The sequence below is a fragment of the Dermacentor silvarum genome, chromosome 5 (assembly GCF_013339745.2).
Source record: "Dermacentor silvarum isolate Dsil-2018 chromosome 5, BIME_Dsil_1.4, whole genome shotgun sequence".
Classification (NCBI taxonomy): Eukaryota; Metazoa; Arthropoda; class Arachnida; order Ixodida; family Ixodidae; genus Dermacentor; species Dermacentor silvarum.
The window spans coordinates 32823226-32844519 of NC_051158.1; the positions used below are offsets into that span (position 1 = coordinate 32823226).

The window sequence follows — 21294 nt, forward strand, 5'->3', positions numbered from 1 at the left end:
CACTCCGCTGGACTGCCTACGATAAACAAAAGCATCGGGGGGAACATATATGTGGCATGTGACGTGTCAAACTGCCACCATATTGCCTTTTTTGTTTAATTTTTACGGAAATGATTAAATGCTGAATTACAGGCAAAAATAGGAGCGTTGCCCTTTTAAAAATTTCACGTTCAGTATACAAAATGTACGTTAAGAAAGAAATAGGTCGGAGGGCATAGAGGGGTGGGTGGTGACACGGGTACGCCGAGCAGCCGCACCGGGTTCCGGGAAGCCTAGTGACATCACTGCTCACGTGTATGTACAGTTCATTTTACATTCTCATTTTTGCGGTTCCCTTTTCTCTGCCCTGGTACAGCGTAGAACCCCAGGTGGTCAAAATTAATCCGGAGCCCTCCACTACGGCGTGCCTCATAATCAGAACTGGTTTTGGCACGTAAAACCACAGAGAGAAGAAGTAGCAGCAAACCGGGCGCAGTCCTGGTTGACGTCCTATACCCCTGTTTTTCGATGTCCCCTTCTCGCATATTTGTACGCGAACTGCGCAGAAGAATAATTTTACAACGCGGAACGCGCGCGATACCGAAATCGATAGCCAAAGAACACAGAGGTTCGCAGGAATGTGGACGCTCACTGAAGTGATTATCAGGGGTCGAACAAAGATATCCCTTGACCTGGAGCCACTGTTTCGATAAGGTGACTTTGTTGTTGCCCTGCATGACGAAGAAATTTTCGTTCTTCGATGCTTTGTTCGCCCACTGTTGGTTACTGAATGCGATCGCATTTCTTTGCGTACCTCCATCCAGTTTCCTGACCAGCGAGACACGACCCGCGTTCAGATCGAGACTCGGTTGCCTTGCGCTAGAAGAGGGGCATCGCGGGATTACCGTGATCTTCGCTATCTTCAGGATATGGTATTGTCACGTGGTAGTGACGGCCAAGAACACAGTAGCAAAACTATGAATGACGAAACTAACTCTTTATTGGGCGAACGTACCTGTGCCCAGAAAAACAGGCTACACTCAAAGCACAGCGATAGCGGCGAACGCAGTCGGCGATACATGCAATCAGATTATATACATAAGGTCCGTTGACAGCAGACAGCGGACAGAACCATCGATAGCATTTGTTAGACGGTGAAACGCGCTCACTCGAGAAAGAGAAACAAGTGCACGTGTTATAGTATAGCGTGAAGATATATATAGTCTATAGTTTGTTATAACTCGCCACCGTTTGTTCGGACCTTCATCGGCGACTCGTGGCCGCTCATCATGCAGGTTCTCCGACACGCGAGCAGCGTGGACGAGATCCTCCACGGGGAAGCCGGGCCCGAGCTGGAGCGCGCCTTCCTCGAGGCACAGGCGACCGTGCGGCTCCCCAAGGTGTCCACCGCGAGCCTCCTGGGGCGCCGCAAGTACGGCTCCCTGTCGGCCTTCCGCAAGGCGCTTCTGCGAAACTTGGACATGCTGGAAGGCCGCGGCATTGCCACGGCTCAGGACGACTACCAGGTGAGCAGGCGGTGACACCGCTCGCTGGACTGAGCACATTTGAGCCGCTGACTACAACGGACCTTTCGCGCATGCATCAAGTATGTAAGTTTTAGAGTAGTAAGTTGTTGGGGCTATTTAGTTTGACATTATCTTGCAAAGGGGACCGCATAAGTGTTGCTGAGGAAAAGAGACCAAGACTGGAAAGACGCTCGCTTGCAACTGAGTGTAAGTGTTTCCTTAGTGGAAAGCTTTTATGCTTCCCGGTGTGCTAGGGGGGTCGCACCTCAAGCTGTTCTTACAGCTTTTACCGGCCCTCCTGGTAGCTTTTTCTTGTTGCGGAATAAAAATTCAATTCAATTCAATTTGAGGAACAGACCACCAGGAGCGCTACTGCGCATGCGCTGACATCGAATATGTTGAACGAAATTTTAAATTTGGAAAGATCGCCTAACAAACGAGTACAGGCATCACTACATCAATAATGATAAACATTGGTGTGGTTACAGCAACATCGGCACGTGCATGTGGCTTTAAAGCAATCATTCCAAATAAACGCGTCGGGGGGAGAAGGACGAGGGCCGCGTAGAAACATTCAGCCAAGAGCGAGGAACCTTAATTCCTTGTCAGTCATATGCACTGACGTGGCACTAGTACATAAGTCAGCGTCAGCTGTCTGATGTTCATGGTAAAAGTTGATGGTTGACCCTGGTCCATGCCGAGGCCGCAAATGTGGAGATAGAGAGATAGAAGACGCGATTGCTTCGCTTCATTTCAAACACACACACTTGCCAACTGAACGAGACAATGACTCGACGTTCCCCAAACATTTGAACAGCTGCAATCGGGACACGAAGCCGTATACACAAAGTTTAAGGCTATATGATACCTTATATACACCAAACTTTCTCGGGAGGCATGTCTTCGTTTTTTCGTGACAGACACAGCAAGCTCAACTTAAGTTAACAAGCAAGCAAGCGAAAAAACACGCCAGAAGGCTTATAGCTAAGGTTCACGAACATGCAGTGGCTCACTATCGATCATAATCAAGTTCAGGCAATAGGCAACAGCTCAAACAATCGCGTATAATCAGCGACCTTTTGAACAGAAGAGCAGATACCAATGCCATATCAGAAATTCAGTTCAACGGAGATAAGCTGACCAACTTGTGTGATATCACCCGGGCCCTTCAGTGATTATTTCTCTGCAACGCACACCTATATACTCCTTCCCTGTGCGATAACCTTCGACATGTCTCATTCTTTCTTGTATACCCGGAAACAGCAAACGAAGTGCACATGCAATTCAACACTTAATCACAAATGCACAAGTCCTGGTATCAATAATATTCGTGCGGGCTACATCAAAGATACAGTTAGCTTTATATCCACTACTTGACCATACACCATATTTTTTTTAATTCACCGATTACGGTACTCCCTAATGTGAACTTTGAGCGCAGCCGTTTAGGTGTTTTGAATTCGCGATATCGTAGTGGCAAATAATTTGATTTTGAACGACAGGGTCCTCTCGGCGGCGGCGCTGAGCCTCTGCTCGGGCAGCTCGTTTAGCAGCAGCGGCAGACGAAGCATTTCCACCGGTTGCGTCGCTCATGGTTCAGAAAGAAAGCGCGAACACGGGAATGCGTGGCCTCGCGCCCAGCGCATTCTCTAGCGGAGGCAGCGCAGGCGAAGTAGCGCATGCGCAATGGGTCCCAAGCCCACGCCAGCGCTTTGTTTACATAGCGCTCGCCGCATGCCTGGTCGCCGCCGTTGAGCATCTCTCGTGCGGCACTCCTCTTTCCTCCTCTACCTTTCGCCGTACTCTCCTCCTCCCCTTTCCTTTTCGCGCTGTCTTCGCTCTCGCCGTCTTTCATCCCCCGCTGCGCTCCGCCTTCGCTCTTTCATCTTTGGCTGTGCTCATTCGATCGGTTACGAGGGACGCCGAGGCCGACGCTCAACGCTAGAACGGGCGCCCAAGAGCTGTGCTCTAAGACGCACTTTAAGAAAGCAACATTATTCCCGTCATCTAAAAGGACGTCAGTACTGCAGTTACTAACCATGGGCCTATCGCTAACCTTCCCTTCTTTGGAAAAGTTGCAGAAAGCATATTGCATCCCGTCTTTACAACTGCCAGGATAAATTCTACTTGGTAACAAATAGACAATTAGGTTTTCGTCATGGATGTTCAACTGGCACCGCCACGATTGCTTTTACTGATTGAATTAAGAATTATGTTGACGGTGGGAAATTAGTGGGATCAGTTTTTATTGACTTTCACTAAAGCATTTGGCTCAATTAACCATGACATTCTTACGCATACGCTTACTTTTTACGGAATTACTGGTCCCCCGTTAGAATTAATGCGTAGTTACCTTCACAACAGGAAACAAACGGTCTGCATATCCGGAGGAATGTCTGACACTAAAACGGTTTATATGGGGGTTCTCCAACGTTCAATTCTTGGCTCGCTTTTGTTATAATTTACATTAGTGACCTGCCTAACACACTAACTTATTCTAGTGATTGCTTATTATATGCGGACGACACCACTAGATTTTCTTTGGTCTATGACAACAACGAAATAACAAACAGGCTTCACGACAAGATTACTAAACTTTATTGATGGTGCGAAAGAAATGAGCTAATAATAAATCCAGTTAAAACAAAGTGCATGGTGTTTTCTTCAAGCGACAAGAAAAAGATTAACATTTCTCCAATATATAATAACTCGTTTCCTATCATATCTACGGATCAATGTACGTTTTTTGGCGTCATGTAAGATATAGTAATATAAAGAACACGCATATTTCTCTCTTAAAGGCAAAGGTAACTTATATTAGAAAACTGTTAAAAGCTCGCTATTTCAATCTTCCCACCATGGCTACACTTTACTATGCTTTCTTACACAGTTTCATTTATTATTGCATGTCACCATGGGGTCTTATTCTTGTCATTTAGCACCTCTGCAGAACATACAAAAACAGGCGCTTTGTATAATTACGTTTTCTTGTTATAATGCACACATGAGTCCAATTTTTCAACAACCCATTGAAGAGCTCATTACTTATAATCTTGCCATTAGAGTCCTTTAAATAACATTTAACTGCAATATATCGTTTCTTATTGGTCGGAATTCACCTAATCAACCCAAATAATAAAATATTCACTTTACATTCTAACGTGTTATTGTCTATAACTCATAACCACGGGCAACATACTGTGAAAGGTGGTCCCCGGAAATAAACTGCTGGAAACATTCGCTTACTAGCTAAATTAACAAGCACATTTTCACGCGCGCACAGGCAAACACGAACACATCTCACTCGATGACCGCGGACACTCGCTGTCAGAACGCTGGCGTGATAAGCGGTATAGCAGCAGCGGCGACGTGCAATCCTCTTCGTGCTGCCTTTCGCATCCAGGCGAACTAGGCGCGCGAGAGCACACCGCATGCGAAGGCATCATCTATCCTCGGGCAGCCTAGCCTGCGAACCCACCGCACATTACCTCCCTCGAAAATAGGGCGCGCGCGGCCGCTCTCAGCCGCAGCAGCCGAAGTAGAAGAGGATATGCGCACTATAACCTGTCCCCTTCCTACATCCCTCCTAGCTCGCGCACACCTCCCCGCTACCCTCCCCCCCCCTCCTTAATTGCGCGCCTGAGAAGACGGCGCGCACCCTCCTCGCCTTCTTCCTTTGGGAGCATGAGAAGACACTGCCGCATCAAGTCACCATCCTCATCTCGGCTCACCCTCGCAAGCTTTCGCTCGCAGCTATTGCACACGGCACGCGGCCACGATGTCGCACTTGGACTTTATACGGAACATCACGGCGACGCCGACGGCGAAAGTTCGCCTGGAGTGTCCATATATAATTGCTATCGCAATAAAATGATAAATGAGTACACGTGTCAATATGTTACTTGCCCAACATCTAAGATTAGGGACTCTTTCTGTCTTCTCGGTCCAACCTGTCGGCGTTCGTCTCCCTCCTTGATCCCTTTTGGACGACGCCGGCTTCTATTCCCATCTGCCAGCGATCGCCAGAACAATGCTTATCTCTCTATCTCTCGCCATTGTTGCTGTTGCACAGATGGTCTTTCGCCGTTGGGGCCTCACTGAATCTTTTTCAAGGAGGAGTCAACGGGTCAGTCAGACCGCACGCCACCGTCGCCAGTGCGTCGTCGGCCACCCACGCGTGCGTCCGTGCGAGCGTTTCCTCTGCGGAAGCAGCTCGGCTCGCCACGGGCCCTGCGGGGCATCGGCGGTTTTTCCCGTCTCCGCTGCAGATGGGGGCAGCCCCGTCGTGGAGCTTTGGACGTGTCCGCTGGTATAGCCAGCGTTCGAAAGCGGTTCAGGCCGCGGGGGGTAACGCATACGCGGGAGGAAAGCATTCATGTTTCGCCGCGAACTGCTGGCCATGCTTGCAACAAGTCACAGGAGAGGCAGCGAACGAAATATGAAAGGTTCGTCTCTATATGACTTTGTGTGCTCGCGCGTCAGAGGGGGGTTACGGACCGTCGCGGTCTGCACGTGCTCTTCACTGTTTCAAGTTATAATAAGTGCGCGGCACTAGAAAATGAATCACCCCTGGGCAGTTTTAATGACCTGGAAGATGCGCCAACTGTCACAAGTCAACGTTCTAGTGATGCAAATCCTATACGGCGTCTGTCTTGGCAAGTTACCTCGAGGTCGGAGAGGCGCGGCCAGATTTCTATTGTCTATTGTCTCTCTCCTTTCTTTTTTGCGGACATCACACTGACAATATATATACCATTAACCAGCTACAGTCCTTATCAGAATAAGAACATGGATCCTTGTTTTAATTACCGCTTTCGTATACATAGTTTTCACGTGACGTCACATCCATCGTCTGAACCGACTGTCCGCCATTGCTGCAGGGTGACCTCGCTTGTGCGCGGCTCTATGTTCCCCGTTCGCTTCGACGCATATGCGCCGCACGTTTATGGTCCTAGGAGCCACTAGGGGCTGCGCGATGGTAAAAGTTAGAAGTCCCGAATTCCGCCCTTCGTACATGGATGGCTTTTTCCGGCCAACGTGGGCTCGCCATAAAGCGAAAGTCCAAATGTGCGACGGCGTGGACTCGGTACAAACTGCGCGTCGGTGCGACTTGAGACCCCGAGGCGCTGGCAGCTACGATGCACGTTGAAATGATTACAATTACCTGGCGTTTACTGCGACCTGCGTCAGTCTGCAAGAAATGAAAGCCTGCAAATCACTGTGGCTTAACAATTATTTTGGGTGAGGAACATGTATACCAGTGAAGCGCTTGCCGGCGGGTCTTGTCACCATCCTCAGGGAATTGAAAGAAAGCAAGTTCCTTTGTGTGCGGCAGTAAAAGCATTCTTGCTTTGTTGCTCCGAATCCACAGATGGCCCTGCTTGTCCGACAAGTTCAATCATGCTTGCACAATGTTTCTATTTGTTTGTGTGTGAAACACAAGCTGGTTGGTTGGTAACTCGTTTATTCCACTTATTTGCGCTTTTATACGCTGCGGTGGAGAAGGGATGGGCTGGGGAAACACAACACTAGGGGTGGCGGTGTCGTTATTGTGCGCTCTTATATGTCGAAATGAATATTTTGTTTCGTGAAGCACAAGCAGCCCCAAAAACTTAATTGTCGCAGTTTCACCCGAAAGGCGAAGCATCAATTGCGATAGCAAATTAGTAGAGAGCTATACGGAGTAATGATAGTAGTTTTATCGGCTGCATAAACTTGGACATGCACCAGCAACGCGCAGAATAGTTGTCGACGCCGTCGGCGTTTTGCCCGCGTTCGCACCGAACGCGCGCGGCGTTGGTGACTATTGCCGGTGCCTCTGGGGGCGGCTAGGAGGTTTTCGACGAGATCAGAATGGGACATTCGTCGAGCAGCGTCGGAAATCTTACCCACCTTCTCGCCTCGCAACGTTTTATTGCGATAGCAATTATATGGACACTCAAAAGCAGATTTCTGCCGTCGCCGTCGCCGTGAGGTTCCGTATGACGTCATTTGGAGATGAAATCGTCGCCGCGCGCCGCCGAACGCTGTATGTGCGAGTGAAAGGGCGCGATGGGCGCGTCTTTCACGGGGAGTGAACGCACGGCGGAGAACAAACGCGCGTTCTGCGCCGTGCTCGCTTAAGGGCTGCAGAAGTAGGCGTCTCTTTTCTCCTTTACAATCACCATATATGTAGAGCAAACGCGCCTTCTTCCGACGCGCGAGAGGCCGTGGGGGAGGGGGAGGGAAGGGAGGCGACGTTTAGCTGCGGCACCAAGTGCCTATTTATATCAGAGGCTCCGGCAACAGTCACCAACGCCGCACGCATTTTGAGCGAACGCGGGCAAAACGCCGACGGCGTCGACAACAGTTCTGCGTGTTGCCGATGCTGCCGCATGTCCAAGTTTATACAGCTGATAAAGCTAATATCATTACTCCGTATAGCTCTCTACAAGTTTGCTATCGCAATTGATGCTTCGCCTTTCAGGTGAAACTGCGACAACTTTTTTTATATAAATACGCATTTGGTGCCGCAGCTAAACGTCGCCTCCCCTCCCTCCCTCCCTCACGTCCCCCCACGGCCTTTCGCGCAACGGAAGAAGTCGCGTTTGCTCTACATATATGGTGATTGTAAAGGAGGAAAGAGACGCTCAATTCTGCAGTCCTTCAAGGAGCACGGCGCAGAACGTGCGTTCGTTCCCCGTGAAAGCGCGCGTCCCTCGCTCCCTTTCACTCGCACATACAGCGTCCGGAGAGCTGCGACGATTTCATCGCCGTTGACGTCATACGGAACCTCACGGCAACGGCGCCGACGACGCCGACGGCAGAAATCCGCTTTGGAGTGTCCATATAATTGCTATCACAATAAAATGTAAGCATTCGGCGACATTCCGTACTTACCGTGTGTTTGAGCATGCCTGCAGCGGCTAAACTTGAGGCAGTTTTTTTGTTTTGTTTTTGTTTGACGAGCAGAAAATTTCCGCATTGGTTTGGATTTGTCATCAGGGGCAGCGCAAGGGACGAAGAAAACGAGCCAACACGACGCTCATTCCATGTAGGTCATCTCGCTTATTTTTTTAATTTTTTTTTGTCTGTTGTGCTACCCCCAACACTGAATTTATTTCTTAAATATGAAAGGGAGTCATTCGGGCTGTGAAAATGATTCCGATTTATCCCGGTTTCCGAGATAGCCAACGAGCATTTGCTTTTTTTTCCGACAGCACTATGCGTTCGAGCTGTCATGTTGTCACTTTTGGTAAAAAAGTTGTCGCAGTTTCACCTGAAAGGCGAAGCATCAATTGCGATAGCAAACTTGTAGAGAGCTATACGGAGTAATGATATTAGCTTTATCAGCTGTATAAACTTGGACATGCGGAAGCACCGGCAACACGCAGAACTATTGTCGACGCCGTCGGCGTTTTGCCCGCGTTCGCTCAAAATGCGTGCGGCGTTGGTGACTGTTGCCGGAGCCTCTGATATAAATAGGCACTTCGTGCCGCAGCTAAACGTCGCCTCCCTTCCCTCCCCCTCCCCCACGGCCTCTCGCGCGTCTGAAGAAGGCGCGTTTGCTCTACATATATGGTGATTGTAAAGGAGAAAAGAGACGCCTACTTCTGCAGCCCTTAAGCGAGCACGGCGCAGAACGCGCGTTTGTTCTCCGCCGTGCGTTCACTCCCCGTGAAAGACGCGCCCCTCGCCCCCTTTCACTCGCACATACAGCGTTCGGCGCGCGGCGATGATTTCTTCTCCAAATGACGTCATACGGAACCTCACGGCGACGGCGACGGCAGAAATCTGCTTTTGAGTGTCCATATAATTGCTATCGCAATAACAAAAATGTACACATATATATGTCCAACTAGGCTTTCGCCTTCACATTCTTAGAAAGTTCTAAGCATCCCCGTTATTTTCCAGCAAAAGATGAGCGCTAACTTCGACATCGAAGCACCTTTTCTCAATATCTATGAGCAGCAAATATTTCAAGACCCCAGTTTCAAGCAGTTTTTTTGTGTTTTTGAATATATTAGTTAAAGGACAATAACTAATCTCAAGAAAGCTTTAAAAAATAAACCTTTGTCGTGAAGTTTCCCCTATAGTGTTAACTATACCTGCAGACGATACTTGCGAACTAACCAGAGCAAGTACGGAGGCTTTTGAACATAGCATAAGTTAACGGCGCTTGAAGCCGTTCCGCTCAAATTACAGTCGACAAACTGCTCGCCTATTTCCCTACATAAATACAGTATTCTGTGGCTACACAAATTGCCTCGAAATATACGACCACAAATAAAATAAATTCAACCATCCGCCGGAGCGGTTAGATGTTATGAGCCACCTCTTCGAACTAACGAAAGAGATGATGCGCGTGTTCAGCCATCTTGGCCATCTCTGTATATAGTCTGTTTATATACCGGGCTTCGCCTTTAGCCTATTTGACGCCCTGTCACAAATATATATCTATATATATATATATATATATATATATATATATATATAATGTATGCCTTGTTCTGCGTAGTTCGGTTTCTTGGCAGTGTTGCTTTTTGTGCGGCAACGGTTTCTTGTCAGTGTTGCTTCTTGAGCGGCAACCAAAAAGTTGCGCAGGTTGACATGATCACGACGCGAGACGGAACCTCGGATCAAGAATATATGCAGCGCGAGTAGCCGGTTAGGCCGCAGGTACCTAGCAATGGCGGAGCGGAGCGGACCGGAAGTGACGCGCGTGCAAACTTTGTATTGTCTTTAACTATCGCAAAGGCTACGGATGAGCAGAATGATGCGCGAGACTACTTATCGGCTGTATAATCGTACGATATGCTATAATGTTTACTACGCTTGCACGACTCTAGCACAGTGTTTGTGCCAGTGTTGGAGCCCACGGGATCATGCTGTGGGTGCGGCGGCAAGCCGAGAACGCCGATACCTTGAAATGCGCGCTGCCTTCCTGCACGATCAGTGTTGAATATCACGTGATCTGCCGAGTTGGCGCAATTTGCGCCAACTGGAAGCGATCGCACAAGTGCCGACGCACCCCGACGCAGAGAAGCGCATACTTTCTTTTCCGGCATGGCGTTGGGAAGTGTCATGGACCGGCACCGATATGAGCCGGTGCTGGCGGGTGTACGTGCCATGGAGTGTGTATAGTTCGACACGTGCCTCCCAGTAATTTGCGTTCACTCTTCCGACGAACCCGCAGGCCCTGATGAGCAGCATCGCGACGGACATCCTCCAGAAGCGTAACCACCGCGTCAACCGCAAGAGGGAGCTGGCCAACCTGGCGGACACGCAGCGCAAGCTGGACGTCAAGACGCGCTACTACGAGGAGACGCTGGACTACTACCAGAGGTACGTGGACGCCTGCCTGGCCAACCTGTCCGCGGGCAAGTCGTCCAGGCGGCAGTCCATCGGTCCTGGCGGCGCCGGACAGTCGGCCGGAGACATCCAGCACCTCAAGCCACTCAAGTGAGGCTCGCGCCAATTAATTTACCCCAGCGGTCAAGAGGGATACGTGTATACGCTTCTGACGTCGAAACGTTTCTATGGGTAACCAGTTCAAAATGTCGCGCCATTTCCGTGGCCATTTCGTGACTAGCGCTGGTTTCTCATACTCCGTCTCACTGTTGATCTTTAGGAATCGGGGACCAAAAGTTAGGGGACGGCTATCGGCCGTGCTTACAAAACCCAGTAAGAGCTGGTACACAAGAATGCAAGCGAGTTTGGGTTACATATACAGCGAAGCTGTAAGCCTGTAGTTGGTCGGGATTTTTCCTGGGCTCGCTTTGTGCTCACCCCCCCCCCCCCCAAAAAAAAAAAAAAAAAAAAACAGTACCGCCACCTAGGGGCCGCGGCCACTCAGACAGATCTCAAACGACAGCTGGAAAAGGACTTTGTCTTTTGAGTTCCCGCATAACATAATTATTTATTTTCTCGTATATTCGAATTACAATCCGAAGCTATCATGTCTGCAGCTTGTGTGTAAGTCGTACGTATATTATACGAATTGTCTGACGCAATTTACATTGAAAAATTCGATTAGTCCGATAAGGCACTTGCGCTTGGCGGAGGGCCTAGAAGCATGGTGATGTATGCTGCACTTCCGCACACGTGTGTGCGCCCGTGACGTAGGCCGCTTGTAGTGGTGGTGCATGTCTAGCGTCGTCTTAACGTCGGTTGTGCTTGTGTAGCGTCGAGAACAGCTTCGCTCTACATAAAGGGTGAAACGGAGGCGGATTTTTTTTCGCTTCCGCAAAGTCGCTTGGAGGCGCTATTTCTCCGTGCATATATTGCAGAAAAAGCTGTGTACGGCCCTTGTCGGCCAATCAGTAAATGACAGCCGGCTGCGTGTTCCAGAGAATGAAGGACGGCTCGTCCATTGTGCGCCTCTGATTTTCCCTATTATTGCCCTTGTGTTTAGTCGACTTTCGAACGGAGGGTGATCAGCGGCGGACACTGGGGGAGCACGCAGCACAGGCCGCTCTGCCGTATAATCAGCACCGACCAAATCGGTCGGTGCTCATTTCTGTCATACAGTTGACGCGACAGGCAACTCTGTCAGTACACGTGCGGCGTTCACGAAGTTAGTGCATGGCCTTCGAGGTCGAGCCGTCTGAGCGTCCTTGACTTCAGTAGCATTTATGAACTGCATGCCTTTCCCTAATGCCGGTGACGAACTTTGCTGTGGGTAGGCATGGGGGCATGTGTTGCCATAATACCTGGGCTCACGGCTCCCGTTGAAATTTAACGTTCTTGGTTCTATAACTACGGTCAAGTATCGCAAAGTTATATATATATATATATATATATATATATATATATATATATATATATATGAGGTCACCGGTTCTTCTCAGATCAGCGAAGCGGTAGTTAGGCAGCACTGTGGTTTTTCAGTACGCCTGGGGATGATACCACTGTTGAGTCCAAGCATGCTGCCATACCTTTTCGTTTTAACGACAGGTCCCGGAGCGCCCTCAAGTATTCGGGCTGGAAGCTGCACGAGAAGGGAATTTTGCTCGAGGTCTCGGGGCTGGAGACGAACCAGCTGAAAAGCGTCAGCTTCGAGATCGCGCCCACCGACCGCGCCGGCGTGTTCAGCGTGCGAACCAAGTTCCTCGGCGTCAGCACCGACGAGTTCACCCTCGACATCCAGGACTTGCTGCGCCAGCAGTACGAGGGCGTCGCCGTCACCAACCTCTGCGACCGGGCGCGCGTCAACAACAACCTGCTGCTCTTCTTCCTCAACAAGAAGTTCTACGGCAAGTAATGGCGAGAGCCCTGCTCTTGGCGCGACAAGCGGGGATTTGGTTGACGTGCCTGTGGACGTATTGACAAGTGTTCGCCCTACGGAACCACCCGTGTGAGCCTGTGTGAGCTTTGCCCGTATATGCGACCACATGGACAGGATTGAAGAGTTTGTGGGAGGCTTCAGTGAACGTGGACGCGCTTGGGAAAAACCTGTGGTCATGGCAGCCTTGCACAGACGCCACTTGCAGGACCATTTGCTGGTGGCGCTTGGTACTTTTAAGGAGCACAACTGCTGCGATGCGTGAAAGAGGATCACGACTTCACCTGGCATTATGCAGCTTTGCATCACGCAGACGAAGCTTGAGATTTGTGAAGAAAATTCGCACAGGCTGACCACCAGCTATTCGTCATGTGATGTGCTATAGCTAAGTCCTTGCTAATGTGCTCTCAGATGGTAGCTGCACAAGGACTAGTCAAATGGACTCCTTTTTTTTTTTTCTGTGGCTCTCTGGGAGTGGTCGAAGTGCAGGTAGTGAGTTGTGAAAAAAATGAAATATAAGGATTGACGCAGTAGTAAGATCGAAGCACAGCACAGGAAAAGCACAGGATTGACGCAGTAGTAAGATCGAAGAGCTCTTTTTTTTTTTCAAGCACTTACATGAATGGTGGTGTTCATCATGCTGAAAGACTGGTCTGTTATGTTTGACCGAACATCATTTAGCAGCCTGCATTTGTTTCAATCCCTGCACTTTTCTCGGTGGTCGCAATGATCAGCGAAGTTTCCTTTTTGTTACTTTATGAGAGTTCAATTCAACGGCTATAGACTTCTCACATCAGCCGTGGGTGCGTGAAGAAACTTTTTTTTTTCGTGTTGTTTTTACTTGTTCACTATGTGTAGTCATTTGAATGAAGTAAAAGACCGAGTGATGAAATAATTTACATCGAACTATTCGTTCGCTGTAACGACTTTCTTCTGTTCCTTTCGTGCCTGGCGTTTGTAACCGATTCGAGGTCACGTGACTTGGAACCGATTGCCGACATGTTTTGCTGAAACCTGGCGATGCGCATGCTGTGTGTCACGTGCACATTCATCATCGGTGCTGAGAAATTGAGCGTTCATGCTAAATCCCTGCAATAGTTGTCCTGTACCCTAAAGGAAATCTACACCCTACGCTAAGCAGCCTTTACCAAACTGTCTCGTTCTATGAGAGAATGAGCAAGTTTCCAAAGCAACGATGACTAAGGCACGATTTGCAGTTTCTATGGAAGTGCCCTGTTCCTCATTAGTGAAACGTGCAATTAATTGCCAAGTATCGATGACTAAGACAGAGTTAACTGCGACAACTTGCAACTGCCATCAAGTGTTTGTTCACTTCCCAGTGAAGCCTCGTTCTGTGCCCTATATGGCCTGCTAACTTGAAGCGGCTCACAAGTTCTCACTGCCCGCACTTCCTCGTCGACTTTGCAGCCTGTGAACGAGCGTGCATTTTTTTTTTCCTGCAGACGTGTACACCGCGGTATATTGTGCTTACGTGGTGGTTGCTCGGAACTGCGACCGCTGGTTAATTGTCGCAGACGCTGTGTCACAACTGCCAAATACGGCATCGAAATGCCGGAGAAAGTGCACGTCCTCGCATTCGTTGACAACTGCCGGCCCGATCCCAGGCGAACATTTTTTGTGTGCATTTATTTAAGTTACTTTTATAGCCCGTGTTTTAACGTTTTGCGTTTGACGAGTGCGACCGTGCAAAAATAAGACGTTCTGGTGCGGTGTACTCGGCACCAAATAAAATGTTGCATTCTCTTGGTCCGACTCTGTGTCCAGCGTCAAAGGGCGTCACACAAGGCGGCTGCAGAATGTTGTCCATTTTGGACTTTCCTCAGCGTTCGTTTAGGAGCATAAGACGGATGCTTTTTTTTTTTTTTTAATCAGTCACTTCCGCGGACACTGTACATAGAGATGCATATATACGTAGTGTTTAGTGCAGGCTTCGGCCGCCCACAAAACGTCACACACAGTAATACGAAGGTCATTCTGCAACAACACGTACTTTATTCTGGACTATCTACAGTATGGTACACAGCGCTGTACATCATCGTTCGTATCTACATAGGCAACACGTAACAAACAAGCGTTATTGGGCCACGTTTGCTATAAGGCAGGCTTTTTTTTTTCCCCTTTAAGTGCTCAATGCGACAAATGCATGGACTTTTTTTTTTTCTTGCTTCTGTTCTGACAAAAGTTCATGCACTAAATCAAAAGTTCAATTCGTTGGAATCTGAACAAAAGGCTAGGTTGGCCCGATTGCACGAGTCAAGCAACAAAAACAGTGCACCTCGGTTAACGCAGTAAGCGACAGTGCACATTTCGGACGAAAGACAAACACAATCGTACTTGCCACGAACGTTTCCTTCAATACATTTCTAGTACATCAGAACGATGAGAGATCAGCAACATTGCTAAGCCGGCGTTAATAAAAAGTATAAAAAAATTGCCGCAAACAAAAAAATATATTTCCTGTACACTTCCGCCATTCTAATCTTTATGCTTTCGCCTCCTTCACGTGGAAATATTTACATGAGAACATGTATAGTTCACTATTTACACGCTGACATTGCACTTTTGTAGTATATCTCGGTCGCCTGGGCTGCTGTTCTGGAAAAGCAGGCGAGACCTGGCACTCTGGGACAGTTTACAGTAGCACCTTTGGCACTGATAAATCGGGCAATACGTAGGCAGGAACACAGCTGCTCAACAAAAAAAAATCTGCTCGGCTATGCTAAAGCTCTGTTAGCGCAAGCTATACAGCATGCTATATTTATACTGTTGTTAAGCGCTCATTTGGCGGGTAATTTACCTTTGCGGAGCAGCCAAGCATAGTCTCTCGTATTTTTAATTTTTTTTTTTCAATATCTGCACAGTGACGAGAAAAGCAGAGGTTACCAAGAGGGCGCAGCTTTCCCAGTAAATGATCAGTTTATAGAGCAAGATTAGGGTCACGTCAACCTTGCTTCATCGCACGTCATGCGACAGCGTGGGAGCATCAGCGCGCAGTAAAAGTTGTCCATGCTCTAGCAACAACAGAGTTGTAATAACGGAACTGTACGTGGAGCCGCTGCAGTGGATCGGTGGCTCCCGTGGAATACGGAGCGACTGGGCAGGCATTGCAAAAATACTGGAGGCTATGAACCGAGAAATACAGACGGTATGGAACGCTGAAGGCCACAAGCTGTACGATGCCCACACACGCACAAAACTTCACCGTTTTGACTTTTGCCAGTGCTTTCCACAATAATTGTCCTTCCTATTCGTGCACGATACAGTACATAAACTTTTCAAATCATCGTAACAATCACGCGCGCACTTTTGACAGGGGCGCACGCAGTTCACTGTCAAACACTGGTTTATAACGTCAGACGACGGACGTCCAGGGAACAACCAAGCTGCACCAATCGCGAATCAACGACGCACTTCGTGGGTTTTGGAACGGCAGACGTGATCTTTTCAGGTGTCGTCCTCGTCGGTGTTTGGAACATCCAAAGGTCATAACTTGGGCCGTTAGGAATACCGGGGCCATATCCAGAAGCTTCCCAGAAGCAGGCGCTTCACCGAAGTTTTCATCGAACACGCTCGAAAAGCAGGTGACATGTCGAAGCTCTTGCTGGGGGCGTTCTCGAAGCAGACGGCGCCTTGCTTTGCAGGTGTTCAAAAAAGAAAAAAAGAAAAGCAGACGTCATGTTCGAAATGCAGACGTCATTTCCGGAAGGCCTTCGTTGTCGACGTTTCGGAGCAGACGACACATCCAGCCGTATCCGTTAGGGAAAGCGAGAACCAGATACAGACGATCTTTTCGCTGACGTCTGCAACGTTGGAACGTGACCTCCGAAATAGGGCGACGCTCGGAGGCCATTGTTTGAAGCACACGACACCTGTAGCTTCCGCCATGGGTGCTCGGAAATCGGGTGTGGCTAAGTCCAGTAGCCCACACCCGAGAGTGTCAGATGACGACGTGAGAGTGTCAGATAACGACGAAGCAGTTCGAAGGTTCCTTTTTGGCACGATATCCGCTGGCGATCAGAGCAGGGTGCACATGCTCGTCCCGTCTCTGGTAGCACGGTCCCTCAGCTTCCTCCAGTACTGGAGTCTGGGCGCGCAGCGCATTGTGGGCTTTCCCAGCATATGCACGCCGATGAACAAGAAGTGACCGCGCCCGGCGCGGGTGCCACACTTCAGAGGGCGCTGCAGCACAGCCGCCATTTTCCTGTCGTTTCCGGGCAGGAACGCGGGCTCCTCGATGGAGTCCCTGTGGACGCGCGAAGCGGACACCATGATCTCGGTGACGTCGCGCCGATGCACGTGCCTCAGGGAAGCCACGACGCCTTCCGCAACTGCAGGTGGAAAAGACAGAAACGAGAAATGTTTGTTAGTCCCTGAACGTAGCACAGTAAAATAAAAGGGTAATCTATAGCTTTGTTTGTTTAACGAATTATACTTCACGTACGTTCTACCGCACATACGCTGTATACACTGCACAAAACTAGCTCACTATTATGAGCATGGCGTACACTGGACTTCAGCGATGCAAACTAAGGCACTAATACTGTACAACAATGAAGCGAACAAAGGTAACAACTCCAAAGAAGATGTGGTAGAAGTAATAACCAAAACCAAATGTGAATAAAAAAGACTGCGAACTGTATTAGACGGACAGGTAACGGCATGCGAAAAGAAGCCCTGCACGCTTGTTATGCAAAAACGGGTAACAACCACACACAAGCAAACTTACACGCAGCACCTCAACCTAACACGCTTCCCTGCATTCGCTAGCACTGCTTCTCGTCAGCTTGCGGGCCGGTAGTAAAGCAAGCCGCTTTCAATGTTCTTTTTTTTCTTTTTTTTTTCTTGCCGCATCATGTGCAGCGAATCCAAGAGAGAAGACGACAGTAGCAGCGAACAAAGAACGTCAACGCCACGAAGCAAGAAAATGGCCGCGTGAAACCAAACACGAGCGCACGATGCCATGGGTCGCGGGTCGTTCGATAAAAAGTTTACTCTCGGCGAATTCGAGAGACTCTTTAAAGCACGTTCGAGCGGCCACAAAAGAGCTTTAATCACCGGGTTCCCCGGCTGGATTTCCGCGACACCCGACGACGCTTCGCTGTCCTGTCAACAATGAACCGCGCGAACCACTTCGTCACGTATTCGTTCGTCGGAAAGCGGACGACCCGACCTCACGTTTCAGGCGGGTCTTGGTCGGATATATCTCTATTGTGGATATGCTAAGCAGCGGACCACTAGATGTCATCCGCCTCCCAATCACGCATTGTGCAGTCGCGCCCCCAGCCTTCCAGATGGGGAAGAAGACGCGGGCCTTCCAGAACAGCCACGAGCGTTCTAAAAGCCCGTGAAGAGGAGGGCTCTCCGGAAAGTGAAAGGCCGTCCACCTTCATCGTCGCGCAAATGAAAAGAAGGCACGCCAAGCCATAGGCGAACACGTGAAACGAAGAAGAAGAAAACGGAACTACGGCATGTCCCGGATAGGCAGGCCTCTTCTTCAAAGGCACTGTGGCGCCCACTAATCCGCCGGCCGTATTCTGTCAACAGACATTTCGGTCGACGGCGTTTGCACTGCGATTCGAGTGTGTCGTCCCCGGTTCTAAAGCTACGCGTACGCAGCCCTGACAGAGAAGGGTCTCCTTCCATTGTGTGCCCAACCGCCGCCAGAGGGCAGAGCGGAAGGGCGTGGGGGTTGTGGAAAGGTAACGGCGTGAAAAGATCTTGTCTCCTATGTCCACCAGAGCGTTGCTTTTTGACCCCGCACCTACTTGGATGGCTGGTTGGTTCTCTGCTGGACATCACATCACAGTGGTACAGTTGAACATGGTTGCTTCCCCTTACCGCCGCCACTGCCGCTTCTGTACCCTGACCTGCCTGCCCGCTTCGCGGTCCTTTCATGGTTCGCACACTTAATCCCCGCCGAGCGCTTCATGCACTATTCCTCACGGGCCATAAGACGTGGGCACGTCGGGGCATGCTCTCCCCCTCCTTTTTTTTTTTCCATCTAGCAAGATGGGGAGGAACACGCTTTCTAAACTGCGAGCACAACAATGGTTCGTCTGGCTCCGCGGATTTCGGCTAGTAACGTAGTTTCGCTGCGGGCGCGAATCTATCGTCTCTAGTTTCCACCCCCACCATTCTGCATCGTAGACGCGTTTTTCTCCAGATAGTTGGCATTCTGGGTCTTTCGGAGGCCCATATTACAGTCGCAACACCAAAACGTTATTGAAAAAGGCAAAATCGCCGCCTAGGCGGGAAAAGATGTCGCGTCTGCACGGGTCAGCGAACACTGCCAGCGCTCGAGCGGGCGATTTCTTTTGTTGGTCGGGTGGTTTCCATTTTCAATGGAAGATGCGAGTCGGGCTGTACGCGTACTCTGGGCGTTAGCAAAGGGCCGCTAAATAATAAAAGAGGGATTTAGTGAACGCGGATGAGAGTAAAAGACATTCCGCAGACGCATGTCTGGACGTGCAGCTAAAGCGCGTCTCACGAGCATTCGTCTTTGTCGTCTGCCACGCTTTTCTTCGATATGTTCTTGTCGTCCGCTGCAGTCGTCGTCTGCTATCCGCTCATATCACCGCACAACAACCGGGGTCTCAGAAGTTCTGAACTGTGTAGTGGCTTCAGGTCATGAATGAAATCCAGGGAGCTTTCCTCCGCCTACCGCAATTGGATGGGGAAGACATAAATTTGTCTTATACGAGAAATGAGGAAGATCGCGCAAAACGAGAAGTCGACTCTTGTGTTCGCGGGAACCTCGTGCAATTGCTAACTCTCCTGACACCGGCGTATTCCTCAGTACGCGTTCCCCCTTCAATTCTGAAGAGCAGCTCGATGTACTCTTGTGTTGGGCCAGACATACGTTCTTCGAGTAACCTATTGATACAATTGTCCTTAGCAGCCGGCGGAGCGTGCGCCAACAAACGGAGAGGGCAAGGACACCTGACAGGACCTATAATTTTTCAACCGAGAAGAAGTTTCGAGTCATCGACACGCCAGCACTGCTCCATTTTTTTTTTTTTCCTCGAAGGTTATAGGCTGCTGTGAATGTGCGCCGTTCATCCCAGGCGCAGTTCCAGAATAACACAAAACGCAAAACGAGAGCAGCAACGGAGCGAAGAAACGAAGTGCGGGGCCCGCCGCATATATAGTGGTTCCATAATGACGGCACAGGTTTTGAAGACGCCGCCCCAAAGAAAAACTGCGTTTTTCTATTCTTCCTCTCCGAGCACGGTGCGAGCAGAAAACCCTCCAACAGGTCTCGAGCATTGTGCCCGCCCGCCTGCCCACCCGAGCAGACGGACTCGTTCGTTCGAGCAGACGAAAAACACACACAACCGCAGCAGACGACGCCGCCGCTGCCGGCTGTGCACGCAGTCCGGTCGACGGGGCGGTGGTTCACCGCTAGGCGGCGTCCCTTTTTGAGCAAACTTCTTTTGCCGCGCGCCGCGTTATTTGCAGTCCGGTGACGAGAAGGCAGAGAGGGGTTCGAATCTGTCTCCAAAAGTTGCTCAGAACCCGGCTGCCTCTGCTTCAGTGTGCGCCGTTTTTCGTCCTTTGTTGTGCAGAACCCAAAAGCGCGCTCTCGTGGGGTGGGGGAGGGGCGTCGAAGCTGCGTGGCGTCTAGGGGGCATAGCAGACGACGGGCAAGGATGTTTTCGTCTGTTCTCTCTTTTCTGCTTGTCTGCGAGGGCGGAAGATGGCGCGCGCCGCTATTTGCTGTTGACGATGGCGACGGGGATTTTGGGCGGGGGCGCAGTTTTCGCCGCGCGCGCTGTACTTTACTACGAGTGTGTGTTCCTTCGAGTGCGCGCGTTCTGCCGACGCCCGTTTGAACTCGACGGAGCATACAGTGCGGCATACTCCTTGCACGCACTTCGGGGAATGTCGTGAGCGAGACACGCCCCAGGATGTGGAGAGAGAGAGAGAGAGAGTGGGGAGAGAAGGGCGTCGCAGCGAAGTGAAGGAAACGAGAAAAGAAAGTAATGATCCAGATAACCGCAACTTAGTTGGGCGCGAAAAACTTCGGTTGCCTTGCTCTTTCGCCGTTGATGGCCTTTGCAGGTCCCGGTAGATAACCCCGTGAGCGGAAACGTGCCTCGAGCAGAGCTAAGTGAAAGGCAAATACTGTACGAGACGGCACTCTTGAACCCCGAAGGGGCCGGGCGATGGTGAAGAAGAGGTGTGCAGTATAATGACTCCATTGAAAAAAAAAAGAACTTCTACGCATAGAACCGACACTCTTCTGTCTTCTACTACTGGAACAGTGTTCCTCAGCTCCATAACGCCACATGTGCACGAGACAGTCGGGAGAAAAATGAAGGAAAGGTGGCGCTTATAATCTAAAGAGAGTTAAATTTCATTAAAAACTGTCTCCTAAGATGTTGTGATCCTCACACTTGAGCATTGCAGAAGCCACGGTAACCATTCCAAGAACAACTAGAGTGCCGGGAGCTTCTTTATGTGGTAATAGTGATTGTCTCATATTTGAACTTTTTGGAGAGTTCT

The 21294-nt window shown here is 49.8% G+C and overlaps 2 protein-coding genes across 2 annotated transcripts in view; one reads left to right on the forward strand and one right to left on the reverse strand.

Moving 5' to 3' along the window:
• The window catches only part of LOC119453258 (ras GTPase-activating-like protein IQGAP1), a 36787-nt gene extending 21826 nt beyond the window's left edge, over window positions 1-14961 (forward strand). Inside the window, exons 13-15 of the mRNA XM_037715283.2 lie at window positions 1275-1505; window positions 10681-10946; window positions 12441-14961. Of these exons, the coding sequence (XP_037571211.1) occupies window positions 1275-1505; window positions 10681-10946; window positions 12441-12747 (804 nt within the window). The 3' untranslated portion in view covers window positions 12748-14961. The remainder of the gene's footprint in view (window positions 1-1274; window positions 1506-10680; window positions 10947-12440) is intronic.
• The window catches only part of LOC119453259 (meteorin-like protein), a 67673-nt gene continuing 61140 nt past the window's right edge, over window positions 14762-21294 (reverse strand). Inside the window, exon 5 of the mRNA XM_037715284.2 lies at window positions 14762-17117. Coding sequence (XP_037571212.1) covers window positions 16804-17117 — 314 coding nt within the window. The 3' untranslated portion in view covers window positions 14762-16803. The remainder of the gene's footprint in view (window positions 17118-21294) is intronic.